A 19,544-nucleotide genomic window follows, 5' to 3' on the forward strand; every position below is an offset into this window, starting at 1 on the left:
TGCGTCCTCTGCGCCCTGACGCTTGCGCCAAAAATGACGCATGCGTCACAAAACGCAAGACAACGCATGTCCATGCGCCCCCATGTTAAATATAGGGGTGCATGACGCATGCGTCGCCGAACCTGCGCCCGACGCAACGCAAATGTGAACGTAGCCTAAGATCTGCGATCGCACCCACATTCTGTATCCGCGTCCTCACCTCTCATAATGCATCTGATAACTCTGAGTGGGGATATTCAGGACACGATTATAGAGCGTCATGGCTTCTCTAAAGTGCTCATGTTTCAGCTCATATTCTATGTACAGGTTCCAGAGCTCATCGGAGCGGTAATCCATGCCGCAGGAATCCATAGCGTCCTTAAACACCCTGCAAAAGTGTATCATAAAAAATAAATAAATCACATCTTATGTGTAGTTATACGGGTTAATGCCCAGTGCACTGTAAATAATGATGGCTCTCCTAGGGACGTGGTAGGGGGTGGACTGCTCTGCCTAAATTGTGACTTGGTAAGAGGTGTAGATATAGATAATAGTGATGAGCGAACGTGCTGGGATAAGGTGTTATCTGAGCATGCTCGGGTGCTAACCGAGCGTTTTTGGCGTGCTCGAATACTGTGTTCAAGTCCCTCCCCGCAGCTGTTCGACAGTCACAACACATATGGGGATTACCTGTTAGGCAATCTCTCCATGTGATACGGCTGTCAGACAGCAGCGGGGACGCGATCATATTATTCGAGCACGCCAAAGTCACCCGGTTAGCACCCGAGCACGCTCTCTCATCACTAATAGATAACCATATTAAAGAAAAGCCGTCCCCTAATAGAGTAATGCAGGCACAGTAGAACTGCAAAATAGACGACTAATTGTAAGGAGATTTCAAGTCCTCAAAATGAGCTGCCAGCTCCTCCTGGCGCTGTCGCTGACAGATTTTCCTTCACGCTCAGCATAGGAGGAAAGCTGTTACTCTGTGAGGGGTCGGTATTGGGGACTCCACTGGTGGCACACATCATTGACAGGACTCCATCGCTGCACAGCGGTTTTATGAAACTACTGAAAATCAAGATGCTACTTTATGCTGCTGTTCCTGGTGACAGATTCTCTTTATGATGCAAATAAGAGCAATTGTGATCCCAGTTTTGACTGATCTACTTACCACTCACAATTTTGTCATTTGAGAACTAGGACGACATGGGAGACCACAATATCAGCTCCTCCTTCATAGGATTTTTCAATCCTGTATCCAATCACACCCAGCATTTCTATCTCCTAATGTGATGGCAAGTATATATGTCATCGGTTTATCATTGGTGGGGGTCCATCTTTTGCAAACCTGGGAATAAAGGATCCGTAGGACCCTTTCACTGTTTTTCTCTGCACATCTAAACGTCCAGCCAACCAGTTATGAAGGGAACTAATGATGAGCACATTAATGCCAAAGGAGCAGCGCTGCAGGTCTCCTGCGCAGAGCCTAGGTGTCATGCACAGAGCAAAGTCGCACTGCAGCTCTCCTACACAGAGCCTAGCCACCCTGCAGGTATTCTGCGAAAAGCTTAGCATTACTCCTGCACAGAGGCGAGCCATGATGCAGCTCTCCTGTGCAGTGGTGAGCTGTGCTGTAGCTCTCCTGCCCAGAGTCTAGCCACGGTGCATCACTCCTGTGCAGAGGTGAGCTGGGCTTAAGCTCTCCTGCGCATAGCCTAGCCACGCTGCATCACTCCTGTGGAGAGGTGAGCCGGGCTGACGCTCTCCTGCGCATAGCCTAGCCACGCTGCATCACTCCTGTGCAGAGGTGAGCCGGGCTGAAGATCTCCTGCGCATAGCCTAGCCACGCTGCATCACTCCTGTGCAGAGGTGAGCCGGGCTGAAGCTCTCCTGCGCATAGCCTAGACACGCTGCATCACTCCTGTGCAGAGGTGAGCCGGGCTGAAGCTCTCCTGCGCATAGCCTAGCCACGCTGCATCACTCCTGTGCAGAGGTGAGTTGGGCTGATGCTCTCCTGCGCATAGCCTACCCACGCTGCAGCACTCCTGTGCAGAGGTGAGCCGGGTTGAAGCTCTCCTATGCAGAGGCGAACCGTGCTGCATCACTCCTGTGCAGAGGCGAGCCGGACTGAAGCTCTCCTATGCAGAGGCGAACCGCGCTACATCACTCCTGTGCAGAGGCAAGCCGGACTGAAGCTCTCCTATGCAGAGGCGAACCGTGCCACATCACTCCTCTGCAGAGGCGAGCCAGGCTGAAGCTCTCCTATGCAGAGGCGAAGCGCGCTGCATCACTCCTATGCAGAGGCGAGCCGGGCTGAAGCCCTCCTGCACAGAGCCTATCTGCACTGCATCACTCCTGCGCCAAGGAAAGCCATGATGCAGCTCTTCTGCACAGAGCCTAGCAGCCCTGCATCACTCCTGTGCAGAGGCGAGCCACGATGCAGCTACACCAGAGACATGACAGCTACTACATGTCAGTTTCAAAAGGATCTCTGTGAAATTCTGGCGAAGTCCATCACCTTGTAGTGTATGGTTCACATCCGCACTGGAGCAACGGCTTGAAGCCTCGGTCGCAGATTCAGATAATAAAGCGCAAAGTTTTGTGCAATTTTGTCTGGTAAAATCACGGACACCATAGCAGAAACCCGAGAAATCCCACTAAATTGGCTGGGGTCTGTCAGGTGCTGCCGGGGTCTGTCCACTATGTAAACCAGCTGTGCTCCAATGATAAAACAGGAGGAAGAGTAAGGATTAAAATTGCATTAATGTAAAAACAAACAAAAACAATAATCCAGAATTTAAAAAGTCTAAAAAGGACTACGGTAAATAATATAGGGCAAAAAATATAAATAAATAATAATATAGAGCCAGCAAAAATACATAGCTGAACAAAACCACTGTTCTGCACATACACGAACACATAAATGATCACACACAGAAAAGAATATATACACATACATGCACACCATCACAAAAGATGCATACTTATATACACTACTACAATAATACTACTTTGTACACTCAAATATCTACATTTATACAGACGACAACTATATTAACAAATATATCTCCACAAAAGAAAAAAAATAATAATTCACACATACATAGAAAAATATGGATGTATGGCAAATGCAGACACCTAAGCAAATTCGCACTCACGCACAAGTATGCGACATTACTGGAGAAAAGAATGGATTATGCCATGTTGGGGTGTACAATTTTTCCTTGCACCCTGTAACAGAATGGAGGCAATAGATCTCCAGATATAACTTGTACCCACTGAGCCACCCATTTATTTAATGCACACTTCTTTAAAGACACGTGGACTTCCCTTATGATCGCTGTTGCGCCACCGAGGTCGGCATTTCCGCACACACTATTCACAATACGCGTGTGATTCCACCATTTTGCATAGCAACTTACAAAAAAATGAAACAAGCCCCACATAATGCGCAATTTTGTGTCGCACAATAGTTGCTATTCTGAGCGGAACAGTGGCGGTATTGTCTCAAACTTTATACGGTTATACAAGTCCTTTTTCTTCCGATATTTTCAAGCACCAAATGAAATACAGCACTCGAGATAGAAAATAATGCAAGAGATAGAGAATTTATTACAAGGAATACATATATACTGAACAGAGCATTTCATTACAATAGTGACTTTACATTAAGAATAACACTGGACGCAGCGCACAAGGGGACAATGACTCCAACGGGAAGAAAAGGTCTTCATCTTCAAATGTGCAAAAAAAAAAAAGGTTATTGCCGGGCTACCTGTTAATAAAGAATTCAGCAGCATGCACGCGAGAACATGTACACGAACGGCGGAAGGAAATTAGCAATAAACCAGACTGCCGTTATAACAGACGGTGATGGAGTGGCGTTTATACAACTTTGGTTCTCGCTCTCGCTGCTAACCAAAAGGAAAATGTAACAGGTCAACAAGACTGAAGATGGGCCTTACTGATTTGTATAGCAGTAAATGGCCAGCAAGTATCACACATGTCTAAACATTTTAATTCCCTTTAAAAAGGAGTCTGTCAGCACAGAATGACTGTTCAAACCAAGCCCAGGCGCTTGGTGCACCCTTGGCATGGCCAAACAGTTCAGTGCACCTTCCCACCTACTTTGTTTTCCCATCTATGTTGGAGCTGGGCAAAAATCCGGCCCTCTGGCTGTTCCTAGTCAGCACCATGCCCTCCGCCAGCTCCAACTTCCACCAATCAGCGTGTGAGACAGCAGTCGTGATTGCATCATGTCACTGGGTCAGCGCAGAGTCACTGCACTGGAGACAGAAGAGAACGGGGGATGGGAGCGAGGTGAGTATGTGGTGGTGGTGAGTTTTTTCTCATGTGTATGGGATGTTTCAATGTATACAGGAGGCTATGGCGGGGGGCGTCCATACTGTACACAGGAGGCTACGGCGGGGGGCGTCCATACTGTACACAGGAGGCTACGGCGGGGGGCGTCCATACTGTACACAGGAGGCTACGGCAGGGGGCGTCCATACTGTACACAGGAGGCTACGGCAGGGGGCGTCCATACTGTACACAGGAGGCTACGGCGGGGGGCGTCCATACTGTACACAGGAGGCTACGGCAGGGGGCGTCCATACTGTACACAGGAGGCTACGGCGGGGGGCGTCCATACTGTACACAGGAGGCTACGGCAGGGGGCGTCCATACTGTACACAGGAGGCTACGGCGGGGGGCGTCCATACTGTACACAGGAGGCTACGGCAGGGGGCGTCCATACTGTACACAGGAGGCTACGGCAGGGGGCGTCCATACTGTACACAGGAGGCTACGGCGGGGGGCGTCCATACTGTACACAGGAGGCTATGGCGGGGGGGGTCCATACTGTACACAGGAGGCTACGGCGGGGGGCGTCCATACTGTACACAGGAGGCTACGGCAGGGGGCGTCCATACTGTACACAGGAGGCTACGGCAGGGGGCGTCCATACTGTACACAGGAGGCTACGGCGGGGGGCGTCCATACTGTACACAGGAGGCTATGGCGGGGGGGGTCCATACTGTACACAGGAGGCTACGGCGGGGGGCGTCCATACTGTACACAGGAGGCTATGGCGGGGGGTCCATACTGTACACAGGAGGCTACGGCGGGGGGCGTCCATACTGTACACAGGAGGCTATGAGTGTGGGCGGCCATACTGTACACAGGAGGCTACGGCGGGGGGGTCCATACTGTACACAGGAGGCTACGGCGGGGGGGTCCATACTGTACACAGGAGGCTACGGCGGGGGGCGTCCATACTGTACACAGGAGGCTATGGCAGGGGGGCGCCCATACTGTGCACAAGAGGTTATGGGGAGTGCACATACCGTACACAGGAGGCTATGAGTGTGGGCGGCCATACCGTACACAGGAGGCTATGAGTGTGGGCGGCCATACCGTACACAGGAGGCTATGAGTGTGGGCGGCCATACCGTACACAGGAGGCTATGAGTGTGGGCGGCCATACCGTACACAGGAGGCTATGAGTGTGGGCGGCCATACCGTATACAGAAGTCTATGGGGGCATACTGTACACAAGAGGCTATGCCGGGGTCGGCCATACTGTACACCGGAGGCTATGCCGGGGTCGGCCATACTGTACACCGGAGGCTATGCCGGGGTCGGCCATACTGTACACCGGAGGCTATGCCGGGGTCGGCCATACTGTACACCGGAGGCTATGCCGGGGTCGGCCATACTGTACACCGGAGGCTATGCCGGGGTCGGCCATACTGTACACCGGAGGCTATGCCGGGGTCGGCCATACTGTACACCGGAGGCTATGCCGGGGTCGGCCATACTGTACACCGGAGGCTATGCCGGGGTCGGCCATACTGTACACCGGAGGCTATGCCGGGGTCGGCCATACTGTACACCGGAGGCTATGCCGGGGTCGGCCATACTGTACACCGGAGGCTATGCCGGGGTCGGCCATACTGTACACAGGAGGCTTTGGGGGCGCCCATACTGTGTACAAGAGGCTATGGCGGGGGGGGGGTCGCCCATACTGTACACAAGAAGCTATGGGGGTGGGCGGACATACCATATACAGAAGGCTATGGGGGCATACTATACACAAGAGGCCATGGGGGGCGCCCATACTGTACACAAGAGGCTATGGCCATATTGTACACAGGAGGCTATGGAGGGGGTGTCCATACTGTACACAGGCGATTATGGCTGGGGCGTCCATACTGTATATAGGAGGCTATGGCGGGGGCGTCCACACTGTACACAGGAGGCTGTGGCGGGGGCGTCCATACCGTACACAGGAGGCTATGGCGGGTGGCATTCATACTGTACACAGGACGCTATGGCGGGGGTCGGCCATACTGTACACAGGAGGCTATGGGGCGTCCATACTGTATATAAGAGGCTATGGAGGGGGGCGCCCATACTGTACACAAGAGGTTATGGGGAGTGCACATACTGTACACAGGAGGCTATGGGGGTGGGCGGACATATCGTATACAGAAGGCTATGGGGGCATACTGTACACAAGAGGCTATGGGGGGTGCCCATACTGTACACAGGAGGCTATGAGGGGTCAGCCATTCTGTACACAGTAGGCTATGGCGGGGGCGTCCATACTGTACCCAGGAGGCTATGAGGGGTCGGCCATACTGTACACAGGAGGTTATGAGGGGTTGGCCATACTGTACACAGAAGGCTATGGAGGGGGGCGTCCATATATTACACAGGAGGCTATGAGGGGTCGGCCATACTGTACACAGGCTGTTATGGCTGGGGCGTCCATACTGTACATAGGAGGCTATGGGGGCGGCCATACTGTACACAGGAGGCTGTGGTGGGGCACCCATACTGTACACAGGAGGCATGGAGGGGGGCGTCCATACTGTACACAGGCGGCTATGGAGGGGGGCGTCCATACTGTACACAGGCGGTTATGGCTGGGGCGTCCATACTGTATATAGGAGGCTATGGGGGGGCGGCCATACTGTACACAGGAGGCTGTGGTGGGGCACCCATACTGTACACAGGAGGCTATGGCGGAAGGCGCCCATACGGTATACAAGAGGCTATGGCAGAGGGTGCCCATACTGTACACAAGAGGCTATGGGGGTGCACATACTGTACACAGGTGGCTATGGGGGTGGGAAGCCATACTGTATACAGTAGGCTATGGGGTGGGAGGCCATACCTTATACAGCAGGCTATGGGGGGCATACTGTATAGGGGCTATGGGAGGAGCACCCATACTGTACACAGGGGGTTATGAGGAAGCCCACACTGGACACACTACAAAAGAGGTTATGGGGTTCCACACTGTACACAGGAGGCTATGGGGGTCCCACACTATACAGGAGGCTATGGGGGTGCCATACTGTATACTGGAGGCTATGGGGGTGCCGTACTGTATACCGGATTGCGATACTGTATACAGGAGGCTATGGGAGGGACATATTGTACACAGGAGGCTATACTGTATACAGGTGGCAATACTGCATACTTGAGACTATGTGGGCCCATACTGTATAGAGGAGGCTATGGGGGCCCATACTGTATAGAGGCGGCTATGGGGGCCCATACTGTATAGAGGCGGCTATGGGGGCCCATACTGTATAGAGGAGGCTATGGGGGCCCATACTGTATAGAGGAGGCTATGGGGGCCCATACTGTATAGAGGAGGCTATGGGTGTCCTTACTGTATACAGGAAGCTATGGGGGGGGGGCATACTGTACACAGGAGGCTATGTAGGGTCTAATATGGTATATAGGCTATATGGAGTCTCATACTGTATACAGGGGCTATGTTGATGCTCTTACTGTGTGTAGGCTATATGGAGGTTTATACTGTATTTAGGCTATGTGGTTGTCATACTGTATATAGGAGGCTATGTGGAGGCTCATACTGTATATAGGAGGCAATGTGGGGACTCATACCGATAATGTCTGTAAAGCGCTGTGGAACTAATGGCGCTATTTAGCTAAAATAAAAATAAATAAAAATATTGTATATAGGAGACTATGTGTGGGCTCATACGGTATAGGGGACTGTGCGGGCTCATATGGTATATAAGGGGTCTGTGTGTGGGCTCATACAGTATATAGCAGGCTGTGTGATGGCTCATATGGTATATAGGGAAATGTTAGCATACTTAATTCTGCTCAAAATTTAGAAATAAAATTAATATTAAAATAAAGTATTTAAAATTAATATTAATAATAAGAATTAATTTCAGTCTATTGGTTCAGCCCCTCACAACAGTCACAGTCTCTCATGTGGCCCTTTGGGAGAATGAATTGCCCACACCTGATCTGTCATTCTCTGGCTCCTGTAAAGGCAGAATTGTCAAGCAAGGAAAAGGGAGGGTGGAGATAGATGGAAAGCAAATAGATTGGAAGGGGCACAAAACTGTTTGGCCATGACAAGGGTGCACCAAGCGCTTGTGCTTGGTTTGAACAGTCATTTTGTACTGTCACACTTCCATTAATTTAAACAAATTTAATCACTCGCATTGATATTCAAAAACATATCTAGTCATCGTTATTCAATCATTCATGCCAGATAAAAAAAATAAAATAACAAAAATTGATATATAAATGCTGAAAAAAAATTAAATTATATGATTTCACCCTTACCCTTGTAACGTCTGAGCAGAATTTGGCTGGTTCATGTCCACTTTCTTGAACAAAAACAAGATGTAGCTGGTCCATAGAGGCACGTTCAGTGGGTTTGCCTTCACAGCGCGACTAAAGATCTGCACAAACCAGAAACATCAGTAATTCTGCACTGGAATTACCAAATACATATTCACAAGCTCAATCGTATCCAGAAGTTCTTCAGGTCATGAAAATTACATATTTCCCCTCATGCTTATATATAGCAGAAGAAAAAGCAGTTAAGTCAAGAATATAGAAAGCACATGCCAAGAGTGAAAAAGAATCATATAAAAAATATATATATTTATAACATTAGAAATAAGTTAAGCAAAAAATATTAGACAACATTTTAGATAAAGATAAAAAAAAAAGTCAAATGTGTGCAGTAGAATCTGTATATAGTGATCATCACATCGGGTGGGAGAGACGTAGTGGAGTAACACAAACTTTATTTGCACAGGTTGATCTGACACCGACAGGTTTGGGCCATAGTTATAAATTCAGAATTTTCCATTGATGACAATAATGTCCGATAAGGTATTGGCCCTATTAGGGTATGTGCACTGCGGATCCGCAGCAGTTTTCCATGCTTTGTATAGTACCATGTAAAGCTATGGAAAACCAAATCCGCTGTGCACATTCTGCGGAAAGTTCCGTGGAGAATTGCTGCGGTTTATTTTCTGCAGCATGTCAATTCTTTGTGCGGATTACACCTATTCCTTAATAGGAATCCGCAGGTGTAAAAACACAGGTGACATCCGCACTAAAACTGCACTAAATCCGCAGGGCGTTTTACCTGCGGATTTTTCAGAATCCGCAACGTGTGCACACACCCTTAGATTCCGGATTGTTAGCGTGGGTCCGTCCCTGTCTAGTAAAACAACTGTTCTATTGAGGTGAAATAATTACTGTTGCCCCAAGAATCATGCAAAATCACCATTTCATCTAAGAAAAAAAAAACAAAAACACTGTATTGTAAGTATTCTGGAGCTCATTTTCGAAAGGTATGGGAGGAGAAGCTGGGAGGAATCTTATTTGGGGTTAGTCTTAGGCTTTCAGTTTTGAATGAAAACAACATATTTTAAAACTTGCCTTTTTCAGATTTCGGTTGTCTCAGTCCTTTCGAATCGCCATCTTCCTTGTACAGTGCTGAATTTGCAGAGGTTTTTAGACAAATGCAATCGGTGTAGAATAATAATGATCTCTCCGGTAAGATGGAGTCACCCCATGCACTCTATGAACGAATACTAATAATTCCAACATTCAGAGGCGATTCCCCCCTCCGACTACCCGATAAATAACATACAAGCAACCAAATTGGAGGACGTAGTGTCTACTACACCCACCCATCGACAAGACTGGCAACAGCTGATCGGAGCCCCTCTGATCTGATACTGATGACTTATCATAAAGATAGGTAATCAATATCACAGTAGTGGAAAAGCCCCTTAATACTGCGTTGGGACCCAAAAGGAGGAAGAAAAGTAAATCAGAAATAAGAGAAACATTCTATACTAAAGTCAACACAAATAATATAACCAGTCTATGGGTGAAGGAGACAAGAATGAAGTTGTGCAACTTATTTAGCCTTTCAACTACATTATCTTTTTTCATTTATTTAAGGATTATGAAAAGGAAGTTACAATAGGGAATCACAACAAGACAATAACTGTACACGTTCTAAATGTACGCGATAATACGATATTATATTATAGCTATGATATAAAATAAATAGATATAAGATTATATATTTTATTTTAACATAATAAATTATCGAGTAAAATAAATAAGCATCTCAGCATTTTTCCCTTACACATAACCGGCTGCCGATCACTGATATCTTCCAAGTGTCAATATTCTTGCTGCAGCTCAAAGGAAAGGTTTTACATTAGGAAATTGATTTTACAGCAAATGTTTTATCACTATTCGCCCAACTGCTGCCTCTACAAAGTTAATAAGAGAAAGGAAGTGAAGGGAACCCTTTTTCCCCCAATTTTAGGCTACCAAAAAAAATTCTCCAGGGAGCAGAATACTTGGGTATGACGTCCAGGTGTCAGCTCTTCCTCTCTATCCATATTTCTCCAGACTGTAACAGAAGTGACTTGGTTAATAGGTAAAGATGATTGAAGTGTAGGAAATGCTGGTTTTCTTTTACTCAAAGTCTTCTTTCACTGTCTCGGCTTCTTCTTCCGGCTCCAAAGCCATGTGAGATCGGCAGTAGCGATCGAGAAGAGAAACGCTTGCTGTGCATACAGCCTGTTCAGCCACCGTTTCTCTTCTCTGGATGTCAGCTTACTATTGCCATATTAAATGTGTTTAACATACTGGTTTTCACATCCAGAAACAAATTATCATTAATGCGTCGCACGTTGCTATTGTCTATCACACAACATGTGTTCCAAGTTCTGTTAGTAATTTAACATTAACATAAATCTGATCTTCCTTATCCAGGATTTTCTTTACGCTTCACCAGTTGTCTGGAATGCGCTACCCCAGAAAATCAAATCCACGGTGTGTCCTAAATCACATCTTTTTAGAGAAAGTCAATAATTTTCCTAATTTAACTGCTTTTGCAATATATTCCAAATAACTTAATGTTTCATCTTTTCATTAAATAATCTTTTACACGCCATGTGCCCTAATGCATCTCTGATCTATGGTTAGACTAACACTGGGAGGTGGCTGGCTCATGTAGCACTACATATCTTGAGCCCGATTTGATACAAAAGAGGTCTAGATTATTGTCCAGATCACATATTTTCATCTCATTTCACCCTTAAGCTGTCCATACAATGCTCTCCCCACCCTTAAAAAAAAAAAAAAAAGAAATCAACATTCGGCTTGACCGAATGTTCATATGTTTTTAATGGGGAGAACATAGAAAGCAGCCGCAAGACTGCTCTGGTGGCGGCTTATCTCCAGGACAAAAGGATCGGGTGATTAAACTCAAACCGCTGTATCCCTATCCACTCTGACATCATCTACCTCACACCCAAGAGATTTTAGGGAGAAATCATCGTGATCTACCAACTTTAATGAGGGACTTTAAAGGGTAAGTTCCTCAAATCTTGCTTGAGCCGGTAATTACTTGTCACGCTGTAATATTTATATTTTTATACATATAAGCTCTAGATGTTCTGAATGGTGGAACCTATTGCAATCCTTCCTACCTGACGACTGAAAAGTGAGGCCGCTGACTTCTTACCACCTACATAGCTAGACTGACCGCTCTCTCCCTATGTGTGTGTATAGCGAGAGGCCCATCCGTCTACCTGAGCAGGCACGAGGGAAGCTGTTTCAGAGTAAGACATAGAAGTCAGGTTCCCTTTAAACTTGAAGTATTGCAGAGATCGAGATATTTAAAAAACTGGATTATGGCATACAAATACTTAAAGGGGTTACCCCCCCCTTCAAAGATTATTGCTCCCAAAATCCAAAGAGGTGAAAAAGTGAACAAATAAAAACAAGCTACCTACCCTCCGGTACTCCAGCGCTGTCTCACCTGCTCCGGTCTTTACTGATCGTCTACAGTGGTGAGGTCACGACTAGTGATGAGCGAATATACTCGTTACTCGAGATTTCTCGAGCATGCTCGGAGGTCCTCCCGAGTATTTTTTAGTGCTCGGAGATTTAGTTTTTCTCGCCGCAGCTGAATGATTTACATCTGTTAGCCAGGCTAAGTACATGTATGGATTCTTGCAAAAGTATAAGAAAAAAGCGCACTTACCCCAGGTGTGGTGGTCACAATTTATTCGGACATATAAAACAACAACGGCAGGGAGGAAAGTGAATGAGAACGGACTACGGCCGTTTCGTGCTGTGCAGCACTTCAACGGGTCCTTCATGTATGGATTCCCTAGCAACCAGGCAACCCCCACATGTACTCATGCTGGCTAACAGATGTAAATCATTCAGCTGCGGCATTAAAAACTAAATCTCCGAGCACTAATAAATACTCGGAGGACCCCCGAGCATGCTCGAGAAATCTCGAGTAACGAGTATATTCACTCATCACTAGTCCCGACCACAGCTCTGCAGCCATTCACTGATCTCAGTTGCCCTGCTGATGTACATGGCACAAGCCATCCTCCAGAAATTCCAGCATCTTCAATTTCAGGTCTGCATTCTGTTTCTCCAATATATGGCAACTTCAGGTGAATGACCCTTCATTTTCCAAGGTTTCATCGCCTTTTGAAATGTCATTTCATTTCCAGGAAAAATAGGGATTTTTGTGTACTCACCGTAAAATCCTTTACTACGAGCCATTCATTGGGGGACACAGACCGTGGGTGTATGCTGCTGCCACCAGGAGGCTGACACTAAGTGATACAAAGAAAGTTCTCTCCTCCCCTGCAGTATACACTCTCCTGATGGCTCTCAGCTAACCAGTTCTTGCTTAGTGTCTGTAGGAGGCACACGGGTCTGTTTCAGACCCCAACGTTTTTATTCTACTTTTTACTTCTCTGTAATTTTTTTATTTTTTAATTAACAGAGTGAAGGCGGATCCTTTCAAGGTTCCATAGTGCGGGCACGGCTTGCGGCCTACACATTGGCCAAAGCCAGGGGCTAAATTTTTGCAGCTGGCCGGAGCGTTACCTCAGGGAGGTGGGCCACAGGGAAGTGGCTGAGGCTGCCTGTCAGCATGTGGATATCCCACTGAAGATGGATCCACTCACCATCGGTGCGCGCCCCGGCATGGAGCCGCCGCGGATGTGGGTTTCAGCGCTGTTCTGTGCAGCGTGGACGGTGCAGGGATAAGCCTCAATCCATCATCCCTCTGTTAGGGAGGTGGAGAGGAACCGTCCGCCTCCTTGTGCCATCAGCTTTCACAGTGGTGGGACAGTGGGAGCTGCTCGGACGCCATAGAGAGGGGCCTCTGTACAGCCACGGAGTTCAGTCCGGGTTGACAGGGCCAGTTGTCCGGCATTAGGCCTGGCTCCAGGAGAGGATACATGGAGGCGACACTCCATGTGGTCGCCTGCTGCTGGTGTGGGGAGATCGGGACCATGAAAGGAACCGTCGCCCCTGAAGTGAGCTCAGGCATGGCTTCCCACGTCGCAGGAAAGGGTACGGGGAGGTATACTCGCCGTGCTCACCTGTCGATGATTCGGGGGAGATTGGAACCTTGAACGGATACCGTCGCCCCCTCCCAGCAGAAGTGGAGTCCCAAGATGGCGCCCGAGATTTGCAGGGCTCTTCTTGTTCAGAGCAAGAAGCGCCTGAGTAGTGGACGGGGCTCCGGCGATGGGCAGGGATTTTAACTGTGGCCTAGTCAGGCTGAAAAAAGCCAGGGACTAAATTTATGGAGCCTGCCGGCGGAGCGTGCCGGCGGCCGCGACATAGCGCCGAGTGATCGCCGCTGGTGTCCAGCCAGCGGTGCCTCTCCCCAGGGACCCAGACTGCACCGCACCTTCCCACGCAGGCAGCGTGAGGAAGAGAACTACTCACAGTCACCGAGCAGAGATGCAGCCTCCATTGCAGGGGAATAAGCTCAACCGATCCTCCCTTAGCCGGGGGATGGAGAGGGTCTGTGCATCTTCATATGTGCCTGCCGCAGGGGACTTACAGCTGCTGTGGGGACTACATGACGCCAAGGTGAGGGCTTGAGTGCGGAGGAGCCCAGGAGATGCACATAAGAGCTCATACTCTATGTGCTCGCCATCTTACAGGGGGGAGATCGGGACCGTATAGGAACCGTCTCCCTAGCTTAGATTAGGCGTGTCCCAGTCGTTGCAGGAGAGGTACGGGGAGGTATACTCGCCGTGCTCGCCTATTGATGGTTCGGGGGAGAGCGGACCCTAGAAAGGAATCCGTCGACCCCTTCACTCCGTTAATTAACCCCTTTCTGACCTCGGACGGGATAGTACGTCCGAGGTCAGAAGCCCTTTTTTGATGCGGGCTCCGGTGGTGAGCCCGCATCAAAGCCGGGACATGTCAGCTGTTTTGAACAGCTGACATGTGCCCGTAATAGGCGCGGGCAGAATCGCGATCTGCCCACGCCTATTAACTAGTTAAATGCCGCTGTCAAACGCAGACAGCGGCATTTAACTACCGCATCCGGCCGGGCGGCTGGAAATGACGGCATCGCCGACCCCCGTCACATGATCGGAGGTCGGCGATGCTTGTACATTGTAACCATAGAGGTCCTTGAGACCTCTATGGTTACTGCTCACCGGTAGCTGTGAGCGCCATCCTGTGGTCGGCGCTCACAGCACACCTGATTTTCTGCTACATAGCAGCGAACATAAGATCGCTGCTATGTAGCAGAGGCGATCGCGTTGTGCCTGCTTCTAGCCTCCCATGGAGGCTATTGAAGCATGGCAAAAGTAAAAAAAAAAAAGTAAAAAAAAATGTGAAAAAAATAAAAAAAAAATATAAAAGTTTAAATCACCCCCCTTTTGCCCCAATCAAAATAAAGCAATAAAAAAAAAATCAAATCTACACATATTTGGTATCACCGCGTTCAGAATCGCCCGATCTATCAATAAAAAAAAGCATTAACCTCATCGCTAAACGGCGTAGCGAGAAAAAAATTCGAAACGCCAAAATTACGTTTTTTGGTCGCCGCGACATTGCATTAAAATGCAATAACGGGCAATCAAAAGAACGTATCTGCACCAAAATGCTATCATTAAAAACGTCATCTCGGCACGCAAAAAATAAGCCGTCAACCGACCGCAGATCATGAAAAATGGAGACACTACGAGTATCGGAAAATGGCGCCATTTTTTTTTCTTTTAAGCAAAGTTTGGAATTTTTTTCACCACTTAGGTAAAAAATAACCTAGTCATGTTAGGTGTCTATGGACTCGTAATGACCTGGAGAATCATAATGGCAGGTCTGTTTTAGCATTTAGTGAACCTAGCAAAAAAGCCAAACAAAAAACAAGTGTGGGACTGCACTTTTTTTGCAATTTCACCGCACTTAGAATTTTTTTCCCGTTTTTTAGTACACGACATGCTAAAATCCAATGATGTCGTTCAAAAGTACAACTCGTCCCGCAAAAAATAAGCCCTCACATGGCCATATTGACGGAAAAATAAAAAAAGTTATGGGTCTGGGAAGGAGGGGAGTGAAAAACAAACACGGAAAAACGAAAAATCCCAAGGTCATGAAGGGGTTAAAAAATAAAAATTTACAGGGAAAAAAAACAAAACTGTGGGGTCTGAAAACAGACCCGTGTGCCTCCTACAGACACTAAGCAAGAACTTGTTAGCTGAGAGCCAGCAGGAGGTGTATACTGCAGGGGAGGAGATCACTTTCTTTGTATCACTTAGGGTACCGTCACATTTAGCGACGCTGCAGCGATATAGACAACGATGCCGATCGCTGCGTCGCTGTGTGGTCGCTGGAGAGCTGTCACACAGACAGCTCTCCAGCGACCAACGATGCCGAAGTCCCCGGGTAAACATCGGGTTACTAAGCGCAGGGCCGCGCTTAGTAACCCGATGTTTACCCTGGTTACCAGTGTAAATGTAAAAAAAAACAAACAAACACTACATACTTACATTCCGGTGTCTGTCCCGTTCCCCGGCGTTCTGCTTCACTGCACTGTGTGAGCGCCAGCCGTAAAGCAGAGCGGTGACATCACTGCTGTGCTTTACGGCCAGCCAGCGCTCACAGTACAGGGAAGCAGAACGCCGGGGGACGCGACAGACACCGGAATGTAAGTATGTAGTGTTTGTTTGTTTTTTTACATTTACACTGGTAACCAGGGCAAACATCGGGTTACTAAGCGCGGCCCTGCGCTTAGTAACCCAATGTTTACCCTGGTTACCAGTGAAGACATCGCTGAATCGGCGTCACACACGCCGATTCAGCGATGTCTGCGGGAGATCCAGCGACGAAATAAAGTTCTGGCCTTTCTGCTCCGACCAACGATGTCACAGCAGGATCCAGATCGCTGCTGCGTGTCAAACACAACGATATCGCTATCCAGGACGCTGCAACGTCACGGATCGCTAGCGATATCGTTGTTAAATTGTTCAGTGTGAAGGTACCTTTAGTGTCAGCCTCCTAGTGGCAGCAGCATAACACCCACGGTCTGTGGCCCCCAATGAGGCGAAGGAGAAAACCCAATAAGTAAATCAAACTCTCAAATCTATGTGAAAACTACAATTTCTGAACCACGCAGATGGCATGGTTAGAAATGACGGTAATCCACATGGATCCATCGTACTTACTTGTGGCAGTGTTACTGATATGGGGAACATTGGTTTGGCACATATTACATCTGCTATTATCTCAGCACATCCTGATGATTATTATTATTGCTGAACATGCACATCCCTAAATCTATGTCGACTGCTCAACGTCATCAAATCATTATGCAACATCTTGCAGAATCAGCCCCTAGAAAAATGTTGCCTCTTCTGAAGGAAACAATGGAAGAGCTTGAAATTCTGTGAAATTACTAAATTGTCAGAGGACTTTCAAAACAATCTATGTCATTATAAGGTGTTTAACTACCTGAGTCCACGAGAGTAATGTACGAAGAGCTTCTGGAGTGGTGACACACGTACCTTTTCAGCCTCTTCTTCGTTGCCAAGATGCTCCTCCATGTCTGCATACTTCTTCCAAAATATATGAGAAAGTGGGAAACATGTAAGGAAGGCATCATAGGCTTTCCTACAAGCTGCCAGGTTTTTCTGTGGAGGTTAATGACAAAAAGCTATGTAAACTAAAGGGAAAAAAACAACTGAGAAATAATAATGTTGTGTGAAAATGAAAGATCACTAAACGCCAACTGAAAAAGAACAAGATCATCTCTTAAGGGGAATCTGTTGGCAGGTTTTTGCCACCTAATCTGAGAGCAGCATGATGTAGAGACAGAGACCCTGATTCCAGTGATGTGTCACTTACTGGGCTGCTTGATGCAGTTTTGATAAAATCACTGTTATATCAGCAGGAGGTTATCATTACTTTTATTTCTACACTTATGAGACACTTCTCTATCTCATGAACACATCATTCATTCTGAAAAAAACAACTAAAATCTGTCCCGACTGACCGCTAGCTCACTGAGAGATCACATTACAGCTGCCAATGGAAGTATTTGGAGAGGGTAGGTGGAGGAAGAATCAGAGCGACAGAGACAGATTGAGCTGAATTCTAGTAAGTGTTTACTAGAGGTGGATTCTCAGCTACATTGCTCAGTACTGTTGTATAACGTCCTACATGTTTCTGCTGCTTATGAACGTGCTACATAAAGACAAGCATGAATCCTTCATGTCTCTGTGTATGGAAGACACTACAACAACTGGTCTTCACTCACATCTGATCAAATAATGGTCAGTAATGGTGTTATTCCTTAAGAACACACTTTTTAAAACTCACCTGAAGTTAAAGGTATGCTTTAAATCAGTTTTCTGGTGTTCTAATAAAAGTCTGTAGTCACCCATTCTAACCAGTAATACAGGGAGATCTTGACAGCGTGCACACCGCATACTGTCGTGATTCAGAAGTCTGCAATCACATAAAATGGCTACAGACTTTTATCACAAGACTCGGCAACCCTTTAAAAAAAAGGAGAGTGAGGGTGAATTTAAACATAGTCTTACCTCTTTCTCTGCACACGCAATAAGCTTACTCCATGCACTGAAATCACTGGGTTTCTTCACAGCTGCTTTCCAGTAAGACATCAAGCCTGGGGACATTTCAACTTTATCTGGATAATCGGAGTCATCATCACTGCCTGAGCAATCCTCAGTGGTGAGGACATCACAGTCTTGGGAAGACTGGCCAAAGCACGATAGAGACCCTGTAAGAAAAGTAGAGAATGTGTATCAAACTACGGCCAGCAGACGAGCACTGCCGAGCACAGTAAAGTACGTGCACATGGGGCTTATAAGCAGATTTATTATACAGATTTTATGGATGGCACAACAAAAGGGAAACTCTAAATACAAAGACACCCAATAGAGAGTATCTTAAGGAAAATGTAAATGTTATTAAACACTTAAAACCTGATAATCCATAGCAGAGTAAAGCTAACCAAGACATGGCTTCTAACAGTGTGCTCATACTCTTATCTACTAGATGGTGGCCCGATTCTAACACATCGGGTATTCTAGAATATGCATGTCCACGTAGCATATTGCCCAGCCACGTAGTCTATTGCCCAGTCACGTAGTCTATTGCCCAGTCACGTAGTCTATTGCCCAGTCACGTAGTCTATTGCCCAGCCACGTAGTATATTGCCCAGCCACGTAGTATATTGCCCAGCCACGTAGTATATTGCCCAGCCACGTAGTATATTGCCCAGCCACGTAGTATATTGCCCAGCCACGTAGTATATTGCCCTGCCAAGTAGTATATTGCCCGGGCACGTAGTATATAGCCCGGGCACGTAGTATATAGCCCGGGCACGTAGTATATTGCCCGGGCACGTAGTATATTGCCCAGTCACGTAGTCTATTGCCCAGTCACGTAGTATATTGCCCAGTCACGTAGTCTATTGCCCAGTCACGTAGTATATTGCCCAGTCACGTAGTATATTGCCCAGTCACGTAGTCTATTGCCCAGTCACGTAGTCTATTGCCCAGTCACGTAGTCTATTGCCCAGTCACGTAGTATATTGCCCAGCCACGTAGTCTATTGCCCAGCCACGTAGTCTATTGCCCAGTCACGTAGTCTATTGCCCAGTCACGTAGTATATTGCCCAGCCACGTAGTATATTGCCCAGTTACGTAGTATATTGCCCATCCACATAGTATATTGCCCAGTCACGTAGTATATTGCCCAGTTACGTAGTATATTGCCCAGTGACGTAGTATATTGCCCAGCCACGTAGTATATTGCCCAGTTACGTAGTATATTGCCCAGCCACGTAGTATATTGCCCAGTCACGTAGTATATTGCCCAGTCACGTAGTATATTGCCCAGTCACGTAGTATATTGCCCAGTCACGTAGTATATTG

General features: G+C 47.3%; 1 protein-coding gene across 2 annotated transcripts in view; it reads right to left on the minus strand.

Annotated features, from left to right (window-relative positions):
* The window catches only part of LOC138648914 (pre-mRNA-processing factor 39-like), a 51,642-nt gene that overhangs the window by 18,620 nt on the left and 13,478 nt on the right, over window positions 1-19,544 (minus strand). The window contains exons 2-5 of one of the 2 annotated variants that reach the window (XM_069738894.1): window positions 18,186-18,385; window positions 17,148-17,273; window positions 8,605-8,723; window positions 200-367 (exon numbers count right to left, since the gene is read on the minus strand). In XM_069738894.1, the coding sequence (XP_069594995.1) occupies window positions 200-367; window positions 8,605-8,723; window positions 17,148-17,273; window positions 18,186-18,385 (613 nt within the window). The remainder of the gene's footprint in view (window positions 1-199; window positions 368-8,604; window positions 8,724-17,147; window positions 17,274-18,185; window positions 18,386-19,544) is intronic. The other variant, XM_069738895.1, reaches the window with a different exon arrangement.

This window comes from Ranitomeya imitator, chromosome 9, assembly GCF_032444005.1.
Source record: "Ranitomeya imitator isolate aRanImi1 chromosome 9, aRanImi1.pri, whole genome shotgun sequence".
Lineage (NCBI taxonomy): Eukaryota > Metazoa > Chordata > Amphibia > Anura > Dendrobatidae > Ranitomeya > Ranitomeya imitator.